This window comes from Hippoglossus stenolepis, chromosome 12 (genome assembly GCF_022539355.2).
Source record: "Hippoglossus stenolepis isolate QCI-W04-F060 chromosome 12, HSTE1.2, whole genome shotgun sequence".
Classification (NCBI taxonomy): Eukaryota; Metazoa; Chordata; class Actinopteri; order Pleuronectiformes; family Pleuronectidae; genus Hippoglossus; species Hippoglossus stenolepis.
The window spans coordinates 10,155,379-10,175,721 of NC_061494.1; the positions used below are offsets into that span (position 1 = coordinate 10,155,379).

A 20,343-nucleotide genomic window follows, 5' to 3' on the forward strand; every position below is an offset into this window, starting at 1 on the left:
AAGTGTTTCTACTTGTAACCATGCTGACGTCAGGCCTAATTCAGATAGTAATGAATACCAGAGTGAGGCACATAAACAAGGCCACGACTGAAATGACACAATGGACGAGGATTACACAACTTGCAGGGGATAATTGTCATCATCAGGGAGGCACGGAGAACCGAGCGGGTCTTGGTACACACTGTACGGGCTCAGCCATGATCTCAGCCTGCCGCATGCGACAATGAAACCAGTTTGTGACAGAGAGTGGGAGCATTGATTCAGGACATGATGCTGTATTCTCAGATGGAGAGAACCTGCAGTGAAATGCACCGTCATAATATTTAGTTATACCAGGACACATGTTTGACACCTGATTTATTACTACATTTTTTTCTGTTTGTGAATAAAATGTAGAACAGGAGTACAAAAACGTGAAAGTGCTGATGTGTGGGTTATTTAAAAATACCTTTCTGACACCAGCAGGAAATAAGTGCTCTTTCAAAGTCGAGGGGAGTGTGTGTGACTGATGCAGGTCTTTCACAGATCTCATGACAAATCAAGGCCTTCAGGGAAATCAGGAATTTCTCTCTAAATGGAAATAATGATTAGGCATCAAATAACAACAAAACATCAAACGACAACGTCACCGGAGTGAATAAGTTGTAAACTTTCAAAAAGAGCTTACCAGTCGCTGGCGAGCAAGATTTTCTAATGCACTGCACTGTCTTAAAACGACACACTCGTCTGTCCGAGCTGTTAAAGTAAACCACAACTCTGGTTTCCAAGTGACAGAGAACAATGCAAACAGAGTTAGAGCTTATTGCAGGGAACATCCAAACTGTACACACACTTTTAACTGTGTTTGTGACCCTGAGCGAAGCGTCCGAGGCTTTGATGTGATTGTTGAGTTTCCCTTGAGTGGTTTAATGATCAGTGAAGTAAAGTGAAGGCAGAAACAAAGAGGTCAGGGTCTTTATCACTTCATTTCACTTTGTGTGTTGTATTGCAGGAGGTATTTTGCTTAAAATGATCTTTTACTGGTTTGTTTCTAAGCCCTGAATTGAACCTGTATAGAACATTTTTCCTGATCTACATGAGTATGGAAATGTCAGGTTCAAACTCTAAACAGCGTTTTCAGACATGACCTGAGTCTGGAGAACTGGGTCTGGACTTTGTGCAGAGGTTAATCTTCACGTACGAACATTGCAGCAGGAGATTCTCCGGTCAGACACGTTCACAACAGCACAGACATTTCTGGATAGTTCAGGTGACGGTTGGTGCAGCAGGCAGAGGCAGGATATAACGAATAAATTCCATTGTGGAGATCACATGTTTTTGTTTACAGCCCAACAACACTGACGTCGGCCCTTTTCACCACAAACTCTCTTGACATCTTCGTAGATTTCTTCTTCGTGTGTGACTCTGCTTTTTCATCCTGAGATATTTGTTTTCTTTCTGTTTGTTCTCATTCTTGTGAACACGATGTCTTAAGAATACCTTGAGGGAATTTCCTCAAATTTGGAACAAGTATTCACTTGGACTTAAGGATGATGTGATTAGATTTTGGTGTTCAAAGGTCAAAGGTCAAGGTCATGGTGACCTCAGAAAGCACATTTTTCACCTTGTGAAGGGGTTATCTCTGCAACGCCATCAAGGAATCCTTTAACATTTGGCACAAACATTCACTTAGACTCAAAGATCATTTAACTTGATTTTGGTAGCCAAAGGTCAAAGGTCAAGGTGGCCTCACGAGGTATGTTTATGTTTTTATTGAACATGATATCTTAAGATCACCTTAAGGGAATGTCTTCAAATTTGGTACAAACATTCACTTGGACTCACTGATTCATTGATTGGATTTCGGTGATCAAAGTAGCCTCGAAAAACTGTTTTGGCCTCTTGATTGTGATATCTCAGGACTGCTTGTGGGAATTTCTTCAACTTTTGATCAGTTGTCACTTGGACTCAAAGATAAAGTGATTACATTTCATAGGTTAAAGGTCAGAGTGACGTTATATGAATCTGAAAGAAAAGTATGCAGTGTACACAGACACTGTACTGGTTGGCGGAGGCATACAACCGTAGTGAGGTAATTCGAGTTTGCATTTGTCTTGTGTTAGAAATGTCATCAACACACCCACTCGCTCTCGTTCAATCCTGCGGACGATCTCCTGCTGTGTTCTAAAATCAGCTCCTTCTGACTTACAGCAGACTTTTCACGAGAGGACCAGCTCGAGAAAGTCCGCAAGATGTTTGCAGGCCTTCACTCAGACATTTGTGTTCACACATACAGCCCCTCCGGAGAATGTCTGGATGATCTCTGTGAGAACACGTTAGAACACCTCTGCTGTGAATCATGGATTTCTGGCACATTTTGGTCCCAACCCTATTACCTCATGTAGCTGCATACATTTTTTTTTATATGACAAAAGAAAGCAGGCTGGAAGTAATTTCCTGAAGGGATCATGCACCTGGACCATACAGTGTAGGCTACACTGATCAACCCTGCTTAGCAGGAAATCTAAGAAGCTTAGAGCACTAATGCCCACATGGCCTCAGGTAGCAACAGTGGCAACAAAGAGCTTTTAAAACATTGTCTGGGAACTGGCCGGAAGTGCAGAAGAAATCTCAATAACTGCAAAATTAGTTCAGAGGCAGCACGCAACAAATAAGGAAAGGATTTAAAAGGCTCAGGGACACTTGTGTAATTTAAAAAAAGATTTTCTTTTTACTTAAAACAGCATAAAATCATCAGCTGAGAAAACGTTTTGACAGTACAAATATTTAGTAAATATTAAATACTGTACATGACTGATAAATCCCTACAAAGGATAACACCCTCTCACTAGAGGAACCAAATCAAACAGTCCAGTTTGGTTTCAGCAGCACCAGGCGCATTTAAAGCTCTGTTGTTGACAGCTTATTGTTCTCCCAACACAAAGGGACGGTTTTGCGTCCCCCCTTTTCACGCAAACTGCACAGGCGCCCCACTGAAAACAAAAAACATGTGCAAAGGACAAGAATATTAAGGTATAAATCAAACGTCAACAGAACATTGAGTAGGCATCAAAGCAAAGTCCCTGTGAATCATAACAAGCACTGTCTGGTGAGCCAGGCTGCAAATAAGATTTAATATAGGATTTTTGTCAATTTTCCTCTTATTCCATTGTGTTCCACTTTTCCATTTCTACTTTCTTTAACACCACTCATTCTTTTCAGGTAGTGACATCTTTTATAGGATATAACTCAGACGGGAGGACATTCCTTTGGAGACAAGTAGATAATGCTCCTCCCCCCTTATCCACAAAGGTCCAGTATACAAGAATCAATTTTAAGATGCCACAGCAGCAGGCCTCCATCGGTGCACACATTTCTCCATCATCTCCTCACTGTGAGTTCAAAACTGAAACGTCAGGTGTCAGCAGCCTTTAAGGTGCGGCAGTGCAGAAAGTTTCTCGACTTTTCCCAGAGAGGACGGGTTCTCGACGCCTTTCAGCCACTCTTTACATTTCCTGACAACCGTCTCATCCACGTCTCCGTCCTCCTCCTCGTACTCCACATCGTCGTACTTGTACTGGTCATTCAACAGAGAGATTTTCACGATGGCGGTGATGTCCTGCTCGGCGCTCTCCGCTTTGGCGAGCGGCGCGCAGCCCTTGGTCGGGCCGTGCGCCTTTTTGGACGGGAACACCCGCCTGTGCCTGAAGTCCGTGGAGGCGCAGCACTTCTGCTGCTTCGCCATCATCTGCTTCTCCAGGTTACGCTTTTGGATGACGAGGATGGCTTCGGGGGTGAGACTGAGGGTAAACTGAATCTCCTTCTTCGCTTCGTCTTTGCCGTGGAGGTGTCTGGCGGAGTCCATGGAGCTGGAGCGCCTGACTCCTTCGGATGCGTCCTGAGGTTTGGGCACGGTGAGCCAGGAGCACTTAACCTGAGTCTCCTGACCGACACCGGGCTTCTGAGCTTGGCTTTTACTCTTGTCCTGCTGGGCTTTCCGCCCCAAGTTCCTTAAGTTCGCCGAGGTCCAAGAGCTGGACTGCTTCTCCTTATCCGACCCCCCTCTGTCTCCGCCGGATTTGCTGGTGAGCTCAGTCTGAGGAGGCACTGCGTTGGCTTTCTTTTTCCCGAACAGATCCCTGCCAGGAGAGGAGATCCGCTGGGGGAGGCTGATGGGCGGAAAAGGCATTCTGAGCGTGGAAGTGATCAGGATATAAAAACGTGCAAGTGTCCAAAGTGCGGAAGCCGTGCGCAAAGCGACGAGCGGCGCTCTGTGGGCATTATCCTGCAGCGGCGTGGTGGGAGGCTGCACCTGTTGTCTGCGCCGGCTGGAGTTCAACTGGTGCGCGCACACTCCGCCTGGATGCTTTATGAGCGTGGCGGTGCGGAGGCGTGGCCAGCAGGACACGCACCAAACAAAGCCACGAAGAAAACTGTGGTGATGTCATTTCATAATTGCCAATAACTTCCTGAAGCGATGAGCCACATCCGCCTCCTGTTCTCTCCTTACAGCAGCAAACATTGATTTAATGGACAATCAGCCTGAAACCAAGATCTGTCTTCAGAGATCTGTGGGAGCCAGCAGATGGGGATACATTTAATATGGACTCATACAGCTCCAGAAAAAGATTAAGATACCACTCCAGATTTGTCTTAAATCTACATGTACATGTATGGAAGCCATTTCATTGTGTGTTGAATTTGAAATTTGAGAGAAATGTTTAGTTTAGAGCAGCAGTTCCCCAACCAGAAGTCAGGGCACTGGGGGATGTGAACAGTAATAAAGCAAATTCCCTTTCATCATATGAAAAACATTGACTATAAAATCTTCATTGCAGATAAACCAGGTAGGATGAATACAGAGTTTTCTTACCTCACTCTGCACCATTAGCTGTTTCTGAAAATCTCAGCAAACAATGTCCAGCACACAAACAATAAAAAAGTGAGAAATGTGTGCACCGATGAAATCAGTGTCCTTTGTCTGCTTTAACCATATCCAGGGATAATGGCGGTGGCAGGTTACATTTATTTTTGGCGTCTTGGGCTGAAAAGTTTGGAAGCGATGGTCTAAAGAATAGAACAAAAATGGTCCATTTATTTTAACACATAACTATAAATATTAAAAACAGAGAAATTTATGATCTTGGAGTGGACTCTTTAATATTTTCCAGAGCTGTATATATAACAAGTGGCTTCAGATGTGGGCCAGGTCACTTGGGTCTATTTTTTAAGAAATTAATAGTAAATTTAAATGAATAAAGCAGATAAACCTCTGCAGCTACATGGAAGTGGCATTAACATGTTGTTTGCACTTTGATGCTTTAAAGATAACTTTGCCTGTCCTTGAACTAACAAAACACGTCCTTGGAACAATGACATGCAGTCTGTTTTTATCCATTCAGTGGGTCAATAAAGTCTCAAATGTCAATAAACTGATGTGTATAGATGGTCCATTGTTGTTCTTTTCAGCCACATGCAGCCTATGAGAGACATGTGAGGGGAAATGTACAAATAGTCTACGATATTGATTTCTCTTCCTTTCTGCTGTTATCTGCACTTTCACCCAGACAGTTCCACCATTGATTCAGTGTGATTTTGTTTCCCTCAGAGTAGGGTAGAAGACAAAATCAATACTTCCTTGCAAATGTATAGTTTTCGGACGGTTTATTTGATATTGCCAGAGGATGCTCATATTTTACGCTTTGTGTAACTGACTTGATTTCTATTGACATATCAATGAGATCTAATTGTAATTTCATGTCTGATGAAACTTACGATATTACAACTAATCGTAAGAGGCCTGTGCCTGTTTTTACTTTCAAATAAGCAATTTACAATGGAATATTACTCTGCAAAACAGATAACTTAATCAGAAATATATTCCTGTTTATTCTACACTTTAGGGCAACCTACAACTTGCGTTATTAATATGTGTGAATAAAATGACATGGACATTTTGACCAACAGACAGGCTTTCTGATCAACTTTGTAAAATGAGCTGGATTATGAGGGGGAACCGGATACACAGATTTGTTTCATTCCAGCGGTTGTTATGTCTCTCCGAAATAAGAATGGATTACATGTAATGAAGAGGCAACAGTTGGAACACTGACAGATTGCCAAGGTCAGGCCAGACGTCCCCTTCATCCTCAAAACTTTGGCGTAATCCAAAAATGGTGGGTTAAGAAAACAGATCACAAAAACAACAGCAGTCCCTCCATTCAACTGAATTATTTTATCCCTAAGATTACTACGAGAGGGATTTGCCGGGTCTCTGCCAAGTTAGTTTAACGAGTAGTACCGAAGGGAGATTTTGTCCGTGTTAATCCCCCACCACATTATACAAGCGTCTAAAGAAGCTGTGTGGGGGCTGCACAACAGGAAGAAAAATGCAGTTGTTTAGTCACATGGAGTACAAAGAAACCCTTGAGGCATGTTTCAGGGCAAATTCTGCAGCTGATGCACCGGTTTGACAGGATGCATTAGAGTTTTATTATGCAGAGACTGATGTAAAAAATGGTTTTAATTTTTCCCCCCAGTGAAAACCAAAAATGTGGCTTTATATTTTCGACCGAGTGCCAGTCCAAGACATAAAACGAAGCATTCCTTCTCATCAGGATAATGTGAACATCTGCACCACAGACTGGGGGGTAGACAAAGGTTATGAATCTTCCGTAGGAGAGGTTGTCATGACAACCGCATCCTCAAAGGCTATACGCCATAGTGCCGGAGTAATGTGGGGGACCCGATACAAGCTATACTGGGTTATTAGGTCATGTCAAGATCACAATGCTCAGAAAAGCGTAATTAACTGGGTCATCGCTGCATCTGGCAGGAAATCAAATTTTAAAATGAGGAGCTATTTTAATGTAATTTGCTGGGTGGGGGGTGGGGATGGGGGGCAGGTGTGTTAAAATGCATATTGAAGACTAACAGATTAGACAGGAGCTGCATTTTTTTAATCTCTTTAGCTGAAAAAAACCCCCATTAAATGAGCAGTAGATATCATACAGTCCAGTGCATCATCAGTGGAGCAGAGCCTCAGGGAAAATGATCATATATAAACAAGGAATGACACGTGAGAGCCTATTTATACATCAGTGTCTCAGAGGAAACAGAAAGACAATGAGCTTTAATGATGCTTGTGTGTGAGTTATTACACCCTTTAAAAATCCAAAATGAAACAGAGGTTCACACTGTAAAAGATGCAAATAAGTATGGTTTGGTCAATATGTCAACAGATCTGTGTACACACAATGTTAAGGCACTTGCGTTGTAGATTACAATGTATCGCAAAATCTAAATCATTTCCCTGCATTTAAATGGTATAAAATCCTCAGAAAATATAGGAATATCTTTAAATATATTAAGCATTAAAGGCACTCATTTCTCTCACATCAAAGGCAGAAGACTGATAATCATCTAATAATTGTTATATATGGTTGATAGACCTAAAACAAAGCAAAAATTCACAGTATGAAACAGCCACAGTAAAAATTTGGAGATAAAGTGTATAAACAAGATGGATTTTACAGGATTACATGGAGCCACTGTTCTTGCAGTTTGCATATTAGGACCAGTCTTCAGAAGGAAATCATGAACCCAGACAGGTTGTGAAGCATTTCATCACAGCATCCCTGTTGGAAAAAGAAAAAGTGGAGAAAATGTCTAGTAGAAATAACAACCAGCATTATCAACAATGAAATCAGGAAATATAAGAAAAAGGAAGGTAGGGGAGTATTAATCTAAAATTATCCAGGAAAAAACTATATCCAGTGGAGGCTAAATGTGGTCATGCATGTAAAATTAAAAGAGACAAAAAAGCCACATTCCCCCTTTTGTTACGATGATTTGGGTGGGGCTCGTCATGAATAAGTGAGTGTTTTGGCGGGGGAAGCACCACATGTTCCGAGTGATGGGGGGCTCTCCCTCTCCAGGTAGTCTGTGCTGAGGGATGATGCAATAGGAGCAATCGTCATGGCAACCGCGGACCGATGCCGGCTCTCTTGTTTCCCTTCACACCGTGTGCTCTTGCCATCAGTGTGTTGCTATGCAGACTTCGCCTGCAGCCACAGTCAAATTTCTGTGGAGGAGGTGTGAAGCCCGTCAAGGTTAAAAGGAGAAGTGGTGGTGGAGGGGTGCAGCCTGAGATGGCGGAGGAGGGGAGGTCGGTGGACGGACAGGAGACTGGCTCCTTCAGACGCTCTAGTTTAGTCACTCCAACGTTTAAATCACTCAGCACAAGAGTCCTCACATTGTCCTTCAATACAGCACGCAGGATTTTTTGTTCTTTTATATAATCACTGGAGGTTTGATGATATTTTTGCTTCCCCCACCAAAAAAGCGGCATGAACAAACGATCAGTCTCTGAGTCTTTTCCCCCACTTCAGATTAGATATCAGAGAAACACCGGCTTGAAAGGAGTGTGGGAAGTGCACATGCAGCAGGTTTTAGTAGCTCAGGTCTGGCATGGGCATGAGAGGTTATAAATAGGCAACTAGATAAAATACATTAAAGGATCAAGTCCATTGGCCATGTGGTGTTGTGACCAGCCAGGTATCACAGTTTCTCTGATGACAGCCAGGGATGAAAGTATCTAATGCTTTTTTATGTGCCACCCAGAGAAATAAAGGCCTCAGCTCTAAATATGCAGCTGCTCTGTCCCAACATGACACACAAAAGAGAGCTAAATGATGAAATCCAAATTAAATGAAAAATGGATTAAAGTAAGAAGCTTAAGAAGAGATGGGGATAATATGTTGAAAATAAATGTAAGAAATATAATAACAAAAGGACAAACAAACAAATAACTGTGATTTCAATAGTCAGCCCCAGAAATTTACATTTCTGCATAGGAATTTGGTTTTTGAAGAGTGAACGGCGAAAAAGTCTTTGTCTCGGCTTTGTGTTGTCGTTAGCGTTTGTGTTGGGGGAGGGGGAGCTAGGGGTTGTTATAGTACGTCTCTCAGCTGTCAGAATGGATTATAGGGTTGCCCAAATACACAAGGCACTTTGTGGGGGCTGCACGGGGGCTCGGGACCTCTCACTAAATGAGTCATAACCCAGCTTACAGCTGGACTGACAAAACAACATCACACCTCATGCTTGGTTTGAGGAAAACACTGAGGTGGTAGTCCATATGGGACAATTGGAGAAGGGAATACCTGAGTATAGGAGGGTATTTTTTACCTCCACCAAGGAGGTTATGTTTTCATACGTGTTTGTATGTTTGTCTGTCTGTTAGTTAGTTAGCAAGATTACGCAAAAAACAAACTACAAAATTTTAGTTAACCTCTTCACGGAAGGAATATGGGTTAGGCAAGAAACCCTAACATTTTGGTGCAGATACGGGAGGGGTTTTTTTTTCACTTTCTTTTTGAACATTAATAAAAGAAATCAAGCAGTTTGAGGGCACTGATGTTCATGAGATCTAGTGAATTTAAATGTGGCCTCATATGAGGACTGTTGGCCCTTGGCGGAGGTAAGCACTGTACAGAGTTCAATTATAGTCTTTCATTTCAAATTCTGTACCGTGGTACACTCAAGAAATTACAAAACCAATACCTGCATGTTTGCAAGGCTATCGGGTTCTACACTGTGTATGGTCTACAGTAAAAACACAGCAAGTAACCTTAAACACTGATTTTTATTCTGGTATTTTTTGGCACCACAACCTATTTTACTTTAGATCTAATCAAAATGTTTGTATAGTGCCAATGGAGCTTAACATAAGCCTTTCAACAACTAATGTAAAAGCTACATGGGGGTACTTTTGGTAAATCTGGCTGAAAGAGCATTATTCCACAAGAAAAGATTTCCTTTAGATATTATGGATAAAGCAAATAACATCACTGGGGTTCAGCACAGAGGAGTGAGAAACAACAAGCTGCCATTTGTTTGACGCAGAGCCTGCACTAGTCATAGGGGGGGATTACAGCCATATGGTGGAGGCTACAGTGTTGGGAGGTAAATAAAAACATGTTTTCATTGAAGTGTCGCCCATGGTTTTCCCTCGGGTTTTCTGCATGAGGCGACACAGTGGCATTTGTAGACAGCACATGACCAAGATATAAATGGATGATAAATTATTTAAGATTTTATTATATTCTTGGACGTGGCTTCAGCGAAAGGCCAACACAGAGACTGTGTAACTAAGTAGTGAGGTTTAAAACATTGCAATACACAACTAAGATTATAAACAGAAAGGGAAGAAATAACAAATTTGAAGTTTTGCCAAGGACGTCTATGTATCGTGCTGCAGAGATGACAACTGAAGTTAGCATGCTAATCTGATAGGTCATATACATTATCAGATTGAAACCTAATATTCCCCAATCCATGCAGGTTTACCCACATGTCAACAACTGCCCCATGCTGAGGTTAGATTTAATCAAGCTAATAGCTGATAGCTGATATTAGCTCAACGTGAGGATAACAGTTTTGAGTGGTTCGTGGGCCCATTCCCGGAACACGCACACGGCAGACTCTCAGGCTCACCCTGAATCCAGTGTAAACAGAGAGGGCTGGTAAAAACGTATCATATTTTTTGTAATGGTCCACTCGCCCACTGCAGTAGCCCACCAATATTTGTTCTGGTAGGTCCGATGGCCATTCCGACCGTGGCACGGGGGGAAAGGGACCAAAGAGACCAAAGATATTCTGCTTATATGCTGCCTCCTATTTGTTTAGAGTATGGATTTGATAGTTGGCAAATTCTTACACAATGTCCCTTTAAATCAGAAACCAACATAATACAAATGAACATGAGATAAAGGACATGTGCATTATCTGAGGTAAATGCAGACAAAACATAAATCATCTCATCTTACCTGGCAAATGGAATGTAAGAGATGCTATACCTGAAAGAGAAAATACAAAACATGGATGTTAATGTTATAGACAATTTACAGTATTATTATTCTGTATTATGAAGCTGAGCAGGTTAAACACAGACTGAAAAATTGTTAAAATACACTAATATGTAATGTATGTGGCCCTTAGATTTGCTTAATTTGGTTTCTAAGTTGAAATGTATATTTCATTCGGTCTAGCCACTTCAATTAAATATTTACAAGACACCATTATTGGGCTGCACTGTTACATAGATAGTCCATCACTATGGATACATTTTTTATGTAATTCAACATGAAATATCTGGTATCATCAGAAATCCTAGGATGTTTACTTGAAATTAGTTTTTAGTCTGGTATTATAATGCTTGTCTGCATTATGGGTTTGTAATGATGTGACGTCTGAGAGATTAAGATTAAAAGCGGGAGAAAAAACACTCCACATAGAAAGAAGGCCCCAACATAGATTGAGGACTTTGCTATTTCATGAGCAACACACCAAAGTGTAAAATGTGTTTAATGCTCCACCAGGCAGTAAATCATTGGACTGAAGGGCCTTTGATGTTGCTCAGTGAGGAGATTAACCAAACATAAGGGTGAATGAAGTGGATACTCTGTAATCTTTGCACTAATGACTGTAGACAGACACCATGTCTAATACATACGATAATCTGTAGTGTGATCGCAACTTAAGTTTAGCTTTAAAAAAAAGCCCATGATCAGACACCTGATGTATTTGAAATATGTGAGGAATGTTGGTACAGCAGTTGAATTATTAACTACAGTCCAAGTCTGAGCATGACATCTTAATCGAACACCGGTCAACAGGGACCTTCATCTGTTCCATCAGAGCCAAATCAATTAAGTACAGTTAACACTTTAAGTTCATGTTCTGAATGTCTAGACAACATAAGTAACATAAACAAGAAAAATTAATAGCAATGTTTTTAGTATTAAATGTCCTACTGTCTGCCGTGCTCTACACCGAGTCAGTATCAGCCAGTCGAGCCTCAGTGTCATAGGGTCACTTGACAGAATTAAACCTGAGGACTGGACTTTGACCACCCCTCTAGCCTCTTTTATACAGAGATCCTGCTCCATAGTCATTCAGAAGAGCCCTTGTTATGTCACCTTTACTTGTTAACACTGAACCAAACAAGCCTACATACTGCTGTGTGATTTTAGATATCATGCTTGTGTTGTGACAAAGTCTGTTTAACCATTGACCGGTGTTTCCTTTAACCTTATCCTAACCACTAAGGGGGATGCAACAACACAATTGGGGAAACAGAATTCAACACAAAACTGGCTTGTTCTGGTCAGTGTATACAAGCAAAATGTTGCATCTTCTTAACAGTAATAAAGGCAGATAAAAGGGAGATAAAAGAATCTATTTATTTCATTACGTTTTTGTATGCTTTACACAGGCTGTATAAAAAAGGTTTGAATGTTGGTCGGTGGCTTATAACAGAACAACCTTCACACAGACGTGGGAACACACTATGCCCCCGGTCTGTTATGAATGAGTCTGGGATGTGTGACTTGTGGTTGCCATGACGATGCCTCTGAGAACGCAGACTGGGCGGAAGTGACTGTACAACATGTAGGTGCAAAAGCAGCGTTGTCACTGATGCACTGAAACTGTCCCTTCCTTGGAGTCTCTACTGTTTGTGTTTCCAGGCACATTCACACACTGAAACTCTTTTGTTACTGGTGTTCAAATATGCTCAAATTCATGAACATACAAGTGCCGACATGCACAAGCCCCATCACTCACAGGTCTCATTATTCACTGCTGGGCTACATCTTAACCCCACTGACCCCTTTATTTTACGTGCTTTAGTCTCAGTCAGTGGGTCAAAAAGACTCATTTAAAACAGTTTAAAAGTAGTGTGGACATACTGGAAAATACCCAATAATTCAGATTTTTAATTTTCAATAAATTGGTTTTTAAAAAAAAGAAATGTCAGACAATGGACAGTCAGAGATAAAAGTCATGTGTTGTCTTGTCCCACTGCCAAACCAATACCCTACAGATATAGCTTGCAATCTAATCTATCTACTATAGAACTCTGTCTGTCTGTAAGTGGAACGCATATCTTGAGAACTATTTGTCCTATCAGCTTCACAATTGGACCATGTATTGTTAAGGACCATGAGAAGTGCAGTGTCAAGTTTCGTGCGATACGTTCAATGTCAATATAAATTGAATAAACAGGTGACAAGCGCTCTGGTCTAATCTAGGTAGAATTTAAGCACTTACTTAACACTCTTCTATACAATTATATAATAATACAAGTTCAGGTTTGTATTTGAATATACATATTCTCACTGGACCATTTCTTTTTGATTTTAGAGGTGGTTATTACCACAGAGAGAGCTGCATTTACGGCACAGGATGAATACCCGTCTATCTCTACCTGCCAGGGCAACAGATGTGACACCGAACAAGTAGGTCGACATTGATGCTAGCAATAAATCTAAAGTCTAAAAATATAATGACCTACTCTGGCTACTAGCGTGACCTACAGTACCTACCAATCTTATCACAACACCACACAATCAAACTTATCTTAAGCACATATCAGTGACTGCTCAGAGAAACTGGGGAAATGTTTTTTTAAAAAAATCATATTTTATAATAGGAGATTCTTATTATCAACATATTAAACGTATATGGTATTATATTTACTCTGTATAGTCCGAGTTAAAAACACTAATTTCCCCTGAAACAGAGGGGAATGTCAGGTTAAGTGTGGTTGGAAGTGCAGTGTGACAATGACTGTATAAGTAGAACCATGTATAGTTTAGCAGCGCCGTGCCAACAGGAGTAAGTCAGATTAAAGCATCAGCAGCGTGATTATCTCAACTCACAAACAATAAATAGGAGCCAAAGCAGCTGGAGCAAAGTTCTCCATCACGGAAAGACTACTGCATTCGAGTAGGTGTGAGTGATGAGTCAATTAATCACCAGCTGAAGTACAGTACAGCAGAGAGAGAGCTCAGAGACTCGGGAAACACTTACCACGTCATTGCCAAGAACTGCATAATACAGAAGATAATAGCCAGCCCCCGTTTATGCCACTGTAAAATAAAACACAGCGGTTATTCTGGTAGTTTAACACACTGCATTAAAACAATGACAAATGTACAGTAACAAGCAATGTATTATCATCTTACCCAAAACACTGCACAAAGTGTTAAGACAAGGCAGAGCTGGTGGAAGAAGAAAGGAAACATTACAGTAGAGTTTTAGGTTGTCTACAATCTCACATCTGATTTCCTACAAGTTTGGCAGCAATTGTACGATTCTAAGCCAATGTGTTGACAGAAAACTACTAAGTGCCGAGATCAGTCCTTTAAAACCTCAAGGTAAAGAGTAGCAGACCCTTAATTGAAACTGGCCTTTTAATACAAAGTCAGACCTTTAAAAAGGGAAGGTGAAGGCAAATTCTGTGTAAATAAAATGTCACCTGTTTGTAACACAGATACTTTCCAATATAAACTGAAAGATGTATAAATATCCATTGATGTATAATAAGAGTTCAAAGTGACAGTAAAACACAAAGTATTTACCAGCATAACAATGGTGGCTATCAGTCGTGTTGGTTCAAACATGCGCTTCAGCTGATTCAGTGGTCCCATCAGGAAGCAGGTGCTTTGGAAGAACAAAAAACAAGCAGGCGAGTGAGATGTTGCAATGTCGATACTAGCATTAGAAACCTCTCTGATAGCGCCGAAAATGCCGGGTTAGGCATCGGTGATAACACAAACCTATGTACCGCTTCAATACAACGTCCTTAAAGTAATATATGTTTCAACCACACAATACTGCAATTTTCTTTTCCTGGAAATCACTTCTTAAAAGCAGCAGTACTGCCAAAGCCAAGTACTTTTTTTTTAGAGCGGCTGAGAAGTGATTTCCAGTAGTGTAGGGTTAGTAAGAGCTAACTTGTCAGCATTCACACAAAATGGCAACATGTACCATGTGCAAGATTTCAGCTTCAAGGTTGGCACTACTAAAAAAGTCTTATTTTAATCAGCTATTTTAATTAAGTTTAACAGCTATTTAAAGGGAAGTAATTGCTGTATATTCCTAGATTTATACTTTCAGTTATGACTGTCAAACTAGATAATAAGCTTCTAGTTCTATGGAATTCATTGTCTGCATGTATTTAAGCTAGGCCACTTTTTGTCATGTAAACAAAGTTTTGATAGATTATAACAAACGTCATCGCCCTTGTCAGCTATAACAATCAACGTTCACAAAACTCAGTATCTGGGGTCAAAAACGAACCTCATCATCGAGGTGGATTTCAGAAGATTAATTAACAGTATGTGTTCACACACTGACACAAACACAATCAAATCTCTTCTGAGCGACAGAGTTGTCTGGCATGCATAATGGCTTTTACACTACATGTTGCACTTATTAGGATGGGGTAAATATTTCATGGCAGACACCACAATGACACATTTAAAGCCTCCTACATGATGCATGTATGACGTCAAGTTACTGTAACAAGACAAAGGCTTTCCCCGCTGACGAGGCACGCAGCTCTGAGGCTGAGCGACGCTGTGTGGGAAGAGGGAGCCTGCGGAGAGTCACATCTGTTAGATGAGACACAAGAGTAGTGTACGTTGACGCAAGCTCATTCTACTGGTCCACTGAGAGGGGTGGCTGCTTTTTTTCAACTGAGTGCGACAGAGACACTAATGACACATACAGTACACTCACACACATAGCTGCTGCTGCCATTAGAGGGAAGGAAATCAGCCATCTATATATGGTTGTCTGGGGTCCCCATTGGTCAAATACGTACATTGCAACTGCAATGGTGTCATATTATCAACAGAAAACGATACATGTCGGAGATAAATTTTAATGTTATTTTGCCATGACAACTAGAGCCCAACTAATATGGACTTTTGAGGACTGATCCCGATACCGATATTAGGGAGTAGAAAAATCGATATATAAAAGATGATATTGTAATGCCAAATGCAATACATGCTAAGATTACTTTATCAAACCCTTTTGACAATAAACTATAATTGATATTTTATAGTTCAACCAAAACTTTATTAGAAATAACTATGAAAAAAACTAACAAACAATAAAATATAAAAATATTTTTCTGTAAAATGTAAAAGTAATTGCACATAATTTCTGCATTGTTTATCCTGTAAAATAAACGTAAATATAGTATAAAATATGTGTATGAAAAGCTCATATTAGCATATATTATCGGACAATCTATAAATCAGTCATTTCTATTTTTTGACAAGACCTTCCACTTCTGGGTAAAATGATGAACAAATAGTCGCTATACTTACAAAGTCACATACATATGAAACCTTGTTTAAACTACTTATACTAAAATATATCGCTAGTTTGCTTTAGATCAGTGACCTGGGCTATGAGAGCAGAAGATGACCCTGTTTCTTGATGCATCCAAACCATCTGGACACATGATATGTGAAAACAGAGACCACCCTGAAAGCAGACTCTTCAGCGGTTCACTGTCTCTTAACCGTGTCCAAGAAAGTCATCATGATTAGGTTCACACCTTGGATTATCTAGAATAAATCATTGATGATGTTTTAAAATCCAATCGGGTGATGATATCTAGTGAGGAAAAAAAGTCTAATCTTAATTAACCATTGTATTAAAATTAGAAAAACATCAGCTATAGAGATAAGAAAGTGTTTAAATGTCAGTGTAGCAGACAGTCTGATCTTATAGAGCCTGGCTGTATATATATGTCGGTTTACAAAAAGAAAACTTTTAGACAGATTTCAGAATCAAAACCTTATTATTATCACGTTTGGTTTTGTGTTAATTAAAATAATGTAAAAATAATGATTAGAAGCCACCTTTGAAAGGGCACTGTAATGACTCCCTGTGACTGGGAGGAAATGTACCTTGCGGGCTTCTATGAGAGAGGTGACATTATTTAGGTCATATACTTGCACAGAATACTTATATTAGTGAACGATCTTCTCATAGAGATTGTTGGCGAAACAAAACAGTTAAGAGACAGAGACAGCTCTGCCCCCTCTGACCATCGTCTCTTTATCCCAATCACTTTCACGCCACATATAATTAAGCAGAATTAATCTCATAATAATAATCCGCATCACAATGTGCAGTAATCTCCATATGCGATTGGAATATCTGCCCCTTTTGTATCAAAATAGTGCAATCCCTGTTCAGAGATAAACCTGTCTAACTAGTTTCTGTGATTCATGTAGGGATTAACAGTCTGTGCTTTCTATTAGATAAAGAGGCAGCTGCACTTACACCATCTTCTAGTCTAAGTGCAGTGTATGAGTATTTTCTATGACTTCAACAGTCTGTTAGCTAGGCCAGTTTTACCATTAGATGGGTTAACACACTTTTTTATGTGACCTTTTTACAAAGCAGTCTTTATGTTTGGGTTTACTAAGTAAATGTGATCACAAAGGCAGTTTATCCATTTCAATTGAAGCTATAAAAATACTTGATACTGATTTGTTCAATCATTGAGATTATGATTTTATCCTAAACTGAGCTGGTGGACGCAAATGTTTATCATAAATATATAAAATGAAAATAACAACAAATCAGAATGAAAAACTCATGGTTCCTGAAACAAGCTCCCTGGACAAAAGGTGCTGAGAAAGTAAATAACAGGAATGACTACTTGATGTTTCTTCTTTACAAACAGCTTACAAGTTAAACTTGGAGAAATGTGTAGCCCTGCCAAGGATGACTGTAATAAGGTGTGACATTGTGTTTTAATCTTTTTTTAATCCAATTGTTTGTAGTGTTTCTGGCAGTGCTTCACAATGGTGAGAAATAAATAGCATCAAGTTAGAACTCAGACCAGCCAAACATCAGATTGTCTTACCTGGCAAGAGCTGCTAAATTCCCTATTGTGTAGAACACAGCGAAGAGCTTGATTCCATTGGGAAGGAACAACAATGCTGAGCCCTGTTAAAACAAAAGAATCTGTCAGCTACACATAAAAATGTCACCACACATTCACTGAGAGGTAACTGACAAATGAAACCTGAAACATTTCTTCATTATTTGCTGTAAAAAACTCAAACCTTTAGCTGTTCTATGGTGTGACTGAAACAAAACTACATATAATGGTCTCACCCTAGTGCTAAAACACCACAGGGCTATGTTTAAGAATCAATGGCTTGATTATATTAAAATCCACAAAAATGTCGACTAAATGAATAACTCTCAGAGAGGAGAGAGTGCTGGCACACTCTGAGTCACGTTTGAAAACGCGTGAAGCGAAGAGACATCATGAGTTTTTTTAGATTATGAGTTGTTTAGTTGACAGAGATCTCCTGACTGTGACTGTCACCAGCAGGCCTCCACAGAGAGCTTGTGTTGGGGGTTTGTCAGTGTGAATTACAACTATGTGGTGGCTTCGGTGTTATAAGCAAGCGACTTCCTGTCTTCTCAACTGTAAGACAACAAACGGAACCTTTCAGTGACTTTAAGCCGCCCTTAAGTGTCAATGTTGCACAAGTGATGTGTCAATCACCTTAATATGCAAGTAATGAGATAAAAGAGGAATCTGTCTTAATGGAAGTGGCTGCATTGTTATAGCTAATTAAAGGCTAATTCAGACATTCTCCGGAGGCGGCTGGATGGAGAAACTCTGGATTATGTCCAGAGCCTCTCACTCGGACATTTGCGTTCTCACACACTACCCCTCTAGAGAATTTCAGGAGATTACCCGGAGTTCAGTGAATGTCTGAACGCAGCTAATGATAGCAATTTGTACTTCCATACAGGTAAAACCTATACATTTGAATGCAATGGTATTGTATTGGTTTTCCCTATCGGCCGATATGCAAAAACCAGGTATCAGAAACATTATCATGGAGGGAGAAGAATTGTATCATAAAACAAAATAGCTGCTTTTTTTGCTCAAAGTTTTAAAAGGGCAGAGACACTCACGAGTATGGAGCACAGGATGCCTCCAGCAAAGCAGATGACAAACCATTTCACCCTGGTGCTGTAGCTGAGAGTGGAGGCATCGAGGACCTGGTGAGAACAATGAGAGGATGTCACAAGACCTGCACAAATACCAGCGAGCTTCCTTCTCATGATTTACACCATGTCAGCTGGAGCCAGGCTGATAACACCCAGCTGCAGTGGGAACTCGGGACGGACACACACACACACACACACACACACACACACACACACACACACACACACACACACACACACACACACACACACACAGAGGACTGATGATAGTTATACATGATGACTCAGCGCTCCGAAGCTATGGAATCAAACTGCAACGGAGCATCTGCACAGAACCACGTAAACACGAGCGACTTTCACTTTAACAACTAGCACCGCGTCACATAAAAAACACAACAAGGTCCAAGTCTCCACCTTACCTCGTCTCCTTCTCACCGTGAACGCGTGTAAAGAAATTACAAATAAACAAGCAAAAAAACATTTCATTAAGCACGTACAGGAGAATGTGACAGCTAGCTTCAAACCAACATGTAAATAGCACTGTTTAGCTAACTGTCAAACTGTGGTTAACTGACTTCTGTACTGACCGATACAAACTAAAGAAAGTGAAACAACAATAACATTAATGGCAGATAAACAGAGTGACTATGAGCATAACACTGGTTAAAGACACAAAACATAGAAATAGTTTTTATGAAGTTGTCTCCATTGGCACGACGTTAGCATTAGCATTGCAGGCAGTCATCCAGACGCTACCTGAGCGGTGAGACCCAGCTCCTCATTCGCCTCTCGGCCGCTCAGCACACGACGAAGCTTGTCCATCGCTGGAGGGAAACAGCTCAGAAAACACCGGGCTCAGGTCGAGGTTCTGTGACTTTACTCGCAGTTCGTCCGCTCATCTACGAGTTCAGACCGCAGCAGCTAGCGACAGCGACTCGGACTTCCTGTACGGCGCGTTTCTGTCAGAGCTGACCCGGGATCGGTGGGTCCGCGCCCTCACGTTGAGTTAACTCTGCGGAGCGACGTCACACACTGACCGCAGATCAGCGCAGGGGGGCGGCGTCATCGTGGTGCTGCCTTCCAGTGCCGTCGGAAATAATACAATTACGAAAGTACAAAAAAGGCACTAGGGATTTGACTGTCTTACACTATTCAATCTAATTCATTTGAAAAATAAACACCTACTTTTGTATCTATATGTTCCAGTCGGACACACTTAAAGTATTTCACACATTTCTTTAAGTTTATTGAGATCTAGTGGTGAAGTTGCATGTTGCAGCTGAAACCCCTCACCTCACCCTCCCCTGTAAAACATGAGAGAGAACCTGTGGGAGCCTTCAGTTGTCATTAAAACTCAAAAGGTGTTTAGTTTGTCCAGTCTGGGCTACTGTAAAAAAAACATGGCAGCCTCCGTAGAGAGGACCCACTCCCGATGTAAATATAAAGTATTTAAATATAAAGGTCCCATTCTAGGGTAAAGAAAACAACAATTCATACAATATTGATGAAACA

General features: G+C 40.7%; 2 protein-coding genes across 2 annotated transcripts; both read right to left on the reverse strand.

The window, feature by feature from the left end:
- Positions 1 to 2,687: 2,687 nt before the first annotated feature.
- On the reverse strand, positions 2,688 to 4,487 carry prr18 (proline rich 18). The gene has a single exon (XM_035172691.2). It carries the CDS (start codon positions 4,166 to 4,168, stop codon positions 3,401 to 3,403), a length of 768 nt encoding a protein of 255 aa, XP_035028582.1. The 5' UTR covers positions 4,169 to 4,487; the 3' UTR covers positions 2,688 to 3,400.
- Positions 4,488 to 7,068: 2,581 nt separating this feature from the next.
- sft2d1 (SFT2 domain containing 1) lies at positions 7,069 to 19,830 on the reverse strand. The gene is made up of 8 exons (XM_035172692.2): positions 19,588 to 19,830; positions 18,796 to 18,882; positions 17,723 to 17,805; positions 14,406 to 14,487; positions 14,010 to 14,045; positions 13,855 to 13,913; positions 10,809 to 10,838; positions 7,069 to 7,616 (listed from the first exon to the last, which is right to left on the reverse strand). Exons 1-8 carry the CDS (start codon positions 19,651 to 19,653, stop codon positions 7,574 to 7,576), a joined length of 486 nt encoding a protein of 161 aa, XP_035028583.1. The 5' UTR covers positions 19,654 to 19,830; the 3' UTR covers positions 7,069 to 7,573.
- Positions 19,831 to 20,343: the final 513 nt, after the last annotated feature.